The sequence below is a fragment of the Zasmidium cellare genome (assembly GCF_010093935.1).
Source record: "Zasmidium cellare ATCC 36951 unplaced genomic scaffold M409scaffold_93, whole genome shotgun sequence".
NCBI classification, from domain to species: domain Eukaryota; kingdom Fungi; phylum Ascomycota; class Dothideomycetes; order Mycosphaerellales; family Mycosphaerellaceae; genus Zasmidium; species Zasmidium cellare.
The window spans coordinates 1-9,633 of record NW_022987037.1 but is presented as its reverse complement, the minus strand read 5'-3'; the positions used below and the strand labels follow the sequence as shown (position 1 = coordinate 9,633).

At 54.3% G+C, this 9,633-nt stretch overlaps 4 protein-coding genes across 4 annotated transcripts; all 4 read left to right on the top strand.

The window, feature by feature from the left end:
* Nucleotides 1-1,054: 1,054 nt before the first annotated feature.
* Nucleotides 1,055-2,002, top strand: M409DRAFT_31075 (uncharacterized protein; the record flags this gene model as incomplete). Its single annotated transcript, XM_033810187.1, has 1 exon — nucleotides 1,055-2,002. One exon carries the CDS (start codon nucleotides 1,055-1,057, stop codon nucleotides 2,000-2,002), a length of 948 nt encoding a protein of 315 aa, XP_033659300.1.
* Nucleotides 2,003-2,071: 69 nt separating this feature from the next.
* Nucleotides 2,072-2,379, top strand: M409DRAFT_31074 (uncharacterized protein; the record flags this gene model as incomplete). Its single annotated transcript, XM_033810186.1, has 2 exons — nucleotides 2,072-2,233; nucleotides 2,281-2,379. The coding sequence occupies 2 exons, from the start codon at nucleotides 2,072-2,074 to the stop codon at nucleotides 2,377-2,379; spliced, it is 261 nt and encodes an 86-aa protein (XP_033659299.1).
* Nucleotides 2,380-3,896: 1,517 nt separating this feature from the next.
* On the top strand, nucleotides 3,897-4,903 carry M409DRAFT_31073 (uncharacterized protein; the record flags this gene model as incomplete). The annotated part of the gene is made up of 2 exons (XM_033810185.1): nucleotides 3,897-4,410; nucleotides 4,587-4,903. 2 exons carry the CDS (start codon nucleotides 3,897-3,899, stop codon nucleotides 4,901-4,903), a joined length of 831 nt encoding a protein of 276 aa, XP_033659298.1.
* Nucleotides 4,904-6,120: 1,217 nt separating this feature from the next.
* Nucleotides 6,121-7,026, top strand: M409DRAFT_61677 (uncharacterized protein; the record flags this gene model as incomplete). Its single annotated transcript, XM_033814836.1, has 1 exon — nucleotides 6,121-7,026. The coding sequence occupies one exon, from the start codon at nucleotides 6,121-6,123 to the stop codon at nucleotides 7,024-7,026; it is 906 nt and encodes a 301-aa protein (XP_033659297.1).
* Nucleotides 7,027-9,633: the final 2,607 nt, after the last annotated feature.

Sequence of the window (9,633 nt, the reverse complement as noted above, 5' to 3'; positions counted from 1 at the left end):
GTGCAGCTGTCCGTCCTCTTGAGAACTCCGCTTCGTCCCCGTGCACCCGCCTGGCCGACGGGGTCGTTGCTGCAGCAGACACTGCGGACTCCGACTTCCCTGTCGAAGTTGGGCCACTTCCGACCTCTTCCGCGTTGCTAGACCGGACCCCAAATACCTACTACGATAACTCCCACAGGACGGGAGCCGCAAGTTCGAACACACTCATCCACATCGACGAGGGCAGCCAGTCCTCTGGAACGACCGCAAGCACCGCCACTTGTCATGTCTCTCCTCCGCCGGCAAGGAATGAGGCTCCGCTTGAAGGGCTCTGTAGGATATCTGTGGATCATATTCACTCGCAGACGAATGTTCAGTCGCCGTGGCAGTCACCTTGGGAGTTTCAAGGACCTTGTGAATTGGTAGAGCCAAGCGAGCCTGCAGATTTGAGTGAACATATAACGCGGACACGCCGTGATGATCCGAACATATTGGAATTCGTCTTGCGATGCATGGGTGGAAAACACATCCCGTCCCTACTGTGTACGGCATTCGCCAGTGTCATTTCGCCAGCCACCGACATTTGTCAAACTCTAGGCGACTTTCTGTCGTCCGCCGATCGAATCAAGGTGGCGATAAAGCGTCTACACCACAACCGTCGCGTTCAGACTTACGAATCGATTCACAGACACGAAACGTACTCGCTGTGCACCCCCAACCCATCCAACGATGCACCGAACGGTCATTGTGCGGCTGGCATACTTCATCTACTATGTTTGACAATCTCCAACCTCGATGAGGAAAGGTCGGTAATCCCATATTTATCAACATTTGATGGTGACGCTGAACGGAGTTGCAAAGGGATCGAGTTTCACTACAGCTGCTTCAACCCCTCCTCGAACACTTCTTCAAACACCCAAGGGAGGTACCGCCGAAGTTGAAAGATTGCGTGGTCGGTGCGCTCCTGTTGTCATGCAAAAGAGGCGATTTGGACACCCGCCTTCTCCTTGCTCGAAAAGCGCACAGTCTTACTGAACCCGGATGGTCGGTTCGCCGTGGAAGTGCAGCGCTTGAAATGACCAAGGTATGCCGCCTGAAAGGTCATTACGAAGAGTCGATGCATCACCTCGGCCTGTTCCGCGCGGAGCGCCACCTATGCGATCTTAATGGGGAGTCGTTGGAGCCGCAAATATTCATCCAAGAGCTTGAGAACCTCGTACAGACCGACCAATTGGAAGCCGCTCTGGCAATGATTGAGAACGAGGATACTTGGGTGCAAAGTACGCAGGAGAGCGGCATGAATTTGGAGCTCCAAGTCAAGAAGGCATTTGTCTTCGCCAAAATACATCGGGCCAGGGGAGACTTTGTTAGTTGTCGGGATACCCTCCGGTGTGCCGTACAGCGCCCAGACGCAGCGGACAACATTGTCCATCGTTGCTGGTTGGCAGACGCACACACAGATTTGGGCCAATACCGCGAGGCGTATGAGGTCCTGAAAACTAGCGTTCATGGACAGCTGGTCTTTAAGGCTATGTGCAAGCAGAGACCGGGTCGTCGCATACTAACGAGTCTTGCCGATGTTCATCTTGCCCGCGGCGATGTCACTGCAGCCGAGCAAGTTCTCGAGGTGCTTACAGATGCCCATACGCAATTGTCCAAATGCTCCGTCTCCGATCAGCTACTCGATGTCCGCACACTTGTCAGCTATGCACGCTGCAGTCCCGAATCGGACGTGCCAACTGCTACACGTCGCTGGGGGAAAGTGCAGGGCGCGGTCGAGCGACATCCGTCTTTCTGCGCCAAAGGAACAATCTATGGTATAAGTGCTTTGGCGTTGTGCCACGTTTGTCTACAAGCTGGCGACTCAGCAGAGGCATTGCGGCATTTCCGTGATGCCAAGTCGTCACTTTCGACCGGGTCGGCCTACTACTGGTTCCCGAAACTGACCCCCTGGACCGAAAGTCTCGCGGGGAAAATTGCGTCATTGACCGGTTGGAACCTCGGCGACAGTGACGTACCATGACATCACAGGGTGTTAACTTCAGGTATAAATATCCGTACTCCCATGGCCCAAGGACTCCTGTCTTGCACAATGGATGTCGGGTGGTCGAACAGCGACGCCTTCGACAAGGCGAAGTGGGAGCCAATGCTGGCGGAGCTCTTGGGAAACGGATGGCGATTGTGTGGCGACAAAAATGGGAAGCCCAACGGCGTGGTGAAGACGATCAGTTTCCAGAAAGACTTACAACGAGAAGTGAGTTAGTCTTATCCAATTCGGGCATTACTAACCATTGAACATAGGCTTTTGACCGCGTCATGTTTGCAGTGAGAAAACTTTGTCATCACGATCCGGAACTTTGCTTGGTACGAATGCCACGAAGATGGTGGAAAGACGCATAAATGTACTAAGCACACAGCAGCCTGGCAATGAATTCCAGATTCACTACACAACCCATACACCAGCTGGCTTGTCACCGAAGGACATTGTTTTAGCGACGAGAACTGACGCTTTGGTCTCTTTCCTCACGTCGCTTACACCTGTAGAGAGAAAAGGTGAAGACATTGTACCTGAGAAAGAGCTGGTTCTTATGATGGAAGGATTACGTGTTCTAGGAAACTTCGACGCAGCACGGCGCTCACAGTCCAAGTTGGATCAAGCTGTTGAAGATGAAAAGAGGCGGAGAATGGATAGTAGTGGTCGCATATAGTTGACTGATACTGTACTGTACCTCCTTCACCGTTCATCTAGTCTACCTTCACTCCTTAAGAAGTGTCAATACGCTGGTAATAAATCCGAGATCAGAGGAGGTCTGACGCGGTGAGATGCACACCTGGCCCACTTGGAAGTCAAAACAGAAGCAACTCTGTCGGGAGCAAGGTCTGTTGCCCAGTCATGTCGGACATCGCGCTTCACCATCGACATCTGAGCATATGCCCGCCTCTTCACCGTGGGTCATGATGGTCCATTTGAAATGCGTCCCGCTCCCACTGGCCATGCTCAACATCTTTGCAGTAAGGCCATCATCACTCTTAGAACATCGGCCGTCGCGAAGAAGTCTTGACCACTTTGGTTACGGCGGCTCCAAGCTCGTTGAAGACCCAAGGAAGCGGTACGAAAGGCGAATATGCTAGGATCCAACCCTGATACTAATCAAGGTCTTCCTTGACAAGACCGCTTATGACGACGAACATCCTGTCCGGTCTCAACTGATGCGTGAGTCCGAATATTGCAATGGGCGGATCGATGCTAATGAGGATGGCGGTGCGGAGGGAACTTGAGTAGCTTCAAGATCTCGTCAGTCCGTGGCGCCTTCGGTTCATTTAAACACAAAGAGCACCAACATGATCATGATCAGGTGTGGTTCGCATGTCCTTGTTGGTAGTCTCCTCGGAAGGCACGAGCGCTCAATCACGCTCTCGGGGAACGTCCCGCTGCGGCTGAAGCCTTGACAGGACTGGGGCTAGCGCCTCACTTCAGCCTCGCTGTACCTCCCGGTCCGGGCCGTCATCAACCAAACGTATTTCCTTCGAATACGTCCGCGGACCGCTCGATCTACGTCAAGCAGGTGGTCTCGCATGCGATGCACCTTCACTGTGGCTTGCATCTGCTTTTAGTCGAGGTGAGGATCGGTTGTCATTGTGATTGGTCACGTTTCGAAATGAGGGCTTATGTTCCTTGTCGGGCGGTAACAACTGCGGAATTGCGTATTCGTGCGACAACTCAAAGCTTCCGGTGAGATCGTTCCTGATCCGTGAGAGCATCGCGACCATCCCTCGACGCTTCACCGATCATGATCACCGCAAATAAGCTCTGCCAGTCACAGAGTCAACAGACGTAACGAAGACATCTCCCTCACTCTGTGCCGCCTGTTCGTGTTCCTCGATGGCCTGATGATGGTCTCCTTGCTTTCGATATAATGTCTCCATCGACCGCAGCCGATACTCCGATACAGACGATCGCCGAAAAACACCACCCAGGCCCGCAGACCCTCATGGCGCAAAAAGGAGGTGGTCCGCCATCCGACAGACTCCGGACTAGTGATCACCCTTCGAACTGTTTCCCCACGACGCTGTCCAGCCCAGACTATGCAGCACCCGGGTACCGCTCGCGTTACTCAGTACAACACCAGATTGCACCCCAATACCACGGACAGGCGATGGCGTGGTACGGCTTCCCGGAGCTGGCACGACGGAACCAGCAGCACACAGGCAACGTGTTCTCGCCAGCAACGTTTCGCGATACTGCTACTGGTCGCTTATGCGTGCAGACTCGATGGCCGCAGAGCACGAAGCGCCCTAGGAAGCGATTCGGAGAGGTTGAACGCCTGTACAAATGCATCTGGGATGGCTGCGACAAGTCATACGGCACGCTCGGTCATTTGAATGCGCATGTGGTGATGAAATCGCACGGTCTGAAGCGGAGTCCTGCAGGTATGATTTTTTTCTCTTCTTTATTGCTTCAAGCTTTCTGAAAGCACAAAATTGACCAGATATATTGCTCGTGCTACCGTACTCCTAATTAGACTTCATCACTGGGACTCTATTAGCAACTTTTACCATACTTATGGGTTGATTCTGCGAATTGCTGACTGGCTTGTGGCACACAGAGTTCAAGGAGATCCGCGAGAAGAAGAAGGCTGCAGAGAACAAGGGCAAGACCCAGATGGCTGCCAAAAGCGACCACGACACTTCCCTGGCCCGTGGGACGTATGTGCAGCCACAGATGATGCATCTGGGGGGAGGCTCGCGGCCATCCATTGCATACCATGCGGCCAACGGCCAGTCGCCTCTTCAATACGCCCAACCGCAGCCAGTCAACTGTACACAACAACACGACGTACGAGGCTATGGGGAAAGCCCGTACGGCCATGGTGGCCCTCCATACCGGCAAGGGGTTGATACCCTGTGTTGCCCGGCGAAATAGCCTTTCTTGGGACGAAAGCCTCCCTCGCCTGTGTGCAGTATGTCCATGCCGCAGCAGCATTTAGTCTGGGTCGACGCCAGTTCTTTCAATCGTCCATCTAGGTCTTTGACTACCGCCATCACGCAACTTTTCTCATTTTTGCCTAACCGCTAGGCATCATCTTCTCCCTCTCGGCTTTGCTACCAAAGGACCGTCAAACAAGATCCAAAGTACACAATGGTTTCGAAAAGTACACGTCGGCAGCGCAATGTGCGATGTCAGTATACCTTTTGTTCGTCGGCACGCTAGCGCGCGCCGCCCCTTGTGCCGACCCATCATCACACGCGCCCTCATGTCTCAGCCGTCCACCGTGTCGGAGAGACCAGACAACTTTCATTTGTAGTCTTCGTTCGGCCGCCAGCGGCAGTGCTACATGGGGTCGTGAAGTTTGGTTGACGGAACGACTTGTGCAGGCTCAAGCTCGAATCATGGATGAACGCTCTCCTGAGTGGATCGCATACACAGGTTTCCCGCCACCGACGGCGGTCGCCGCTGATATGGAAATAAGGCCTCTGGTGGGACGTTTCTCGAACCGAGAGCAATCCATGACGCCCCGCACGCGCGTCGCAAAGAGGCACAGTACAGGTCGCAATCTGAAGCACGACTGATATGTCGTGAACGTGTCGAACAGATGCTCCTCGACTTCGTCCCGAGTCACGCGTCTGCAAGCAACACGTCGGTCAACTGCAATGGAGGAAACGATCCCTACGGTCTTATCCATAGTTGATCGACCCCTTACATCGAGGACAGTCGTGGCTTGACCAGAGCTTGGCCCAGTAGCCAAATTCAATGGTACCGGGACCACCGCCACTTGCTCCCTTCTGGTCCTGAGTTTTCGCTCCCGGTGCGGCATCGTCCCGACCGTGGTCACATGGCCATTGACACCTGCGGGCGTGGAACGCTGGCTCAGAACACGGACTGCGCTAATGACAAGGGCACCAAATCATGAAGCTGCAGTTGGCGCTATTTCCTGAGGCGAAGGTTCAGTACGCGCCCGCACAATCTCGTCGTTCCCATACTACGCGCCTCGAGCGAAACGCTTCTGCGCCGGCGGCATACTTAAGTAACCCAGTGAGTATTACGACGATGTCTCATCATCACGGATTCAGTGTAGACGCGTTCTGGCTTCAAGTCCTTCCCATTCATCGGATGAATGGTCCTCCTATACCCCTTCCGAGATGCCCGTGCGATTGCTACCGAAATCGGCAGAGGCCTTCGCGCCACGCTCGGCACCAGAGATCGTCCTGAACACCGAAGTCCCCTGTTGGTTGACAAAGACATTGAAGCGCGTCAGCGGGACCAAGCGGTCTTTCAACAGCGTTTCCCAGCGCTCTCAGTATCTAAAACAGACCTTGGGAGCCTCCAAAGCTATCTGGACCTTGTGCTCCCTATTGCTGCTCAAGGCGCCAGACGCCGACCTTCGCAAGAACTGCGATGCCCTGGTAGAAGCGCTCCATAACTACCAATTCCTGCATGTCGAAGCTTACGTGGTCCACGTCGACATGGTTTCTGCACAAGAGGTGGCTTTCAAGCTGACGCCGGAAACCATCGAACGATTAATTGAGTATCATGCAGACATCTACTCCGTCGATGCGAGCGCAGATACGCCCGAGTGGCCAGGGAAAGAATCACAGGTCAAGAGCATGCAGGACGATTTCAGACAATCCGTGAACCAGTTCGTTCTTTGTACACGCGTGAGCGCTCTCGAAGGGATGGAGAAGGATGGCTCCGGCGAGCTGATCCAGGACTCGAAAAAGGCCAAACGTGCCATAATGGAGCTCTTCTTGCCCCTCGTCGACCCTCGACCATCGTACCGTCTAGCATCACCCTTACGAAGCAAGTCGATACTGTGTGAAGAACCCAGAGTGGAAAATACGGACCGCCGTGACGATGATACCGAGCTCGGATCTCTCGCGCAACACAATCCATCACTATACGACCCCTGGTGCTCTCTCCCCCTGTACTTTTCGCGACATCACTACGACATGTGTCCCATTCAAAATCCTCCGCCGATATGGTACGAACTTGTCAACCCGACTATGCCTGCAGAACCGGAACGACAGATTGGTGAATGCGCCTGTTGAGCGAGTGCTGGCGACTGGAGGTGACAGTGTGCCAGTCACTTTCCCGCGCGAAGCCAACAACGGACTGCATCCATGGCGACTCGTGGGAAGGCTTGGGCGAGTCTCAAATGGCGACAAAAATCTGTTGAGACATGACATCGGCACTGCCGTTTCAAAGCCTCGATCGGAACGGGAATTTTCGCGTCGAACTTGTGATCAAGCTGCGACATAACGACGTCTTCTCCGACGAGTGCTGCTTCGCTGGGCCACTCGACGACCGTCGTGCCCTCGTCGTGTGGTTCGTTGCCCACTTCATTCAGCCTAACGAGAGCACTTGCAGCACTGGTCACGTGCGGGTTTTACTCAGAGATGCAAGGACAGCTCCCAAGGTGCAGAGGTAGACCATTCTGAGAAGAACTCTTGAGTCATATTAATTCAGTACAGTATCTTGAAGCGTCATCTGCGACGAGCAAGTCGCTGTGAGAGCCTCCGATTTATCCCAGTAGTCAGTCAGCACTTCTGTGTCCACTCCCCACTCAACGGAGGCGTTTTGAGCCACGGTTCCGCTGTATCTTCAGGTGAGTGGTGGAGTGTCAACCACGACCAAACTCCCTACCACGATCATCGTCTGCCGTTAGTGCCCGGGACGATTCTCTGAATGAGGTGTCTCCAGTCATCCCGACGCAATGGACGCTGCGAGACAGATCGACTCTGACACGGACAAGCGGATAATGACGGGCGCACATCGACGAATAGACTGTGCTTTGGACTAACTCAGTACTGATCAGCAGGCAAAGTCGACGCGAGGAGTCGCTGGCAGCAATTGAAAGGATGCGTGCCACTCACGCTCGGCTGGCCGTGCTCTCATGGGGCGGGTCTCTGCTCATCAACTTCACGATCGAATGAGAAATCAACACGTCGAGTTGGGTTTTCGACCACCTTTCGCGACACGGTAGAGTTCAGCGTCCTCATGCGGGCAAGGCATTGTTCAGTACTCGCACGTAGCTATGGATATCGAAATTCTGTCAACCCATCCCAAAGTGGGGTGCTTGAAGTGAGCGGGATATTTCCAAAACGACCACACGTGCTGGTCAGCTCACCATGGTCTGCCACCGGACTTATTCTGCTGGGCAATCTTAATTGGTGGTGACTGACGGGGCACTAGTCAGGGTCTGCGTGGGATCACATGGCTGATCGTCACGGAAGTTCGAAGGCCATTTCAAGCCCCTGTCAGCGGCCTCCCCGCATGCGAAATCGAAGGTGCACACGCCAGCGGACGTGGTGACAACAGCGCGATACGGGGCCGACAGCTAGTCGATCTCTCGAGATGTTAAATCTCCATCACAGTGATTGGAGGACATCCACTTTGATCCTCGGCCAGAACAACGCTCGAGCTGACAAAGACCACTAGGAGACTTGGTGGTCAAGAAGTTCTAGAGCAGGCCCAGCCACCTCTTTGACAACGCACATAGAAGAGAAGCTGCTGTGGAATACCGCCTTCGACGGCACGCGCACAGATAAAACATGCTCGTCGTTGAGCGATCGGACATCGTCTGGAGTCGCGCAGCCTTCCAGCCGGCCCGGCGTCAAGCCATTGGCTCTGGCTTTCGCGCGTCATTCGGACCGCACTGCAGGCAGCATCCGTGATCTGAGACGCCTGCCATGCGTCCGCAATACATTTTCGTTCTTCCCTCGCTTTCTCCCAAGGTGGCCGCAAGAGCGGTGCTGGCCACACCCTCATCTCTTCGCATCTACCCATGTACCGCAACGATGTTGATTAAACACACGCGACGGGGTATCTTCAGCTCGATGGCGGACAGCGCGCGCCAGGCTCTCCGAATGCGGCACGCGGGAGGCCGCCTGCATCACATACACGAACCGTTTGCCTTGTGCCAACGAGTATAGATTCTGCCCGTGCTGGCATCTTTTCCCTCTCAGCTCGACCGTCCATCCGAAAACAATCGCACGGGCGCTTATACCGTACTTTACCTCGCAGTCATGCACGACCAAACAACGTCCTGGTACGACGCTGGTCCTTCCGACTGTCATATGGATGATCCCGCCGCGCCGCCGAAGTCCCTCCCCATCTCCTTTACGGGCGCACCGGAATCGTTGGACAACATATACGCTTCTCGTTACGGTCGAGAGATCAAAGCCTCCAAACCATCAGCCAGTCGCGAATTACCACGAGGTAATTATGTTGCCTGCAGACTTGGGCCCACTCAACGCAGTCCGATGGCCATCACATCTAAATGCCCGCGCAGGACATCCGGAGAAAACCTCGAACGCCGTATGATGGAGGCTAAAAGTTTAGTGAGGCCTTTTCAATCACATGACAGACGTACCATGCCACGGCAACGTGACAGTGGTTGTGACTCTATGCCCTCAGGGCAAAACACAGGACAACTCGCACTAGGCGCTGGTGCGGTCCCATCCACAGCTTTACCGCAGACTATTCATGAGCATCGTGATGATGTTGTTCAGAGACGCAAAGGCCTCATTCGGCTATCGGCCGACACCCGATATCCAGGCCTGATCCTTCAACCAGACTCCTCTCCCATCTCGCAAGAACAACTAGGCGCTGAGGTCAAGTGCATTTACGCTTGGCTCGTGATGGTTGAGGCTAGG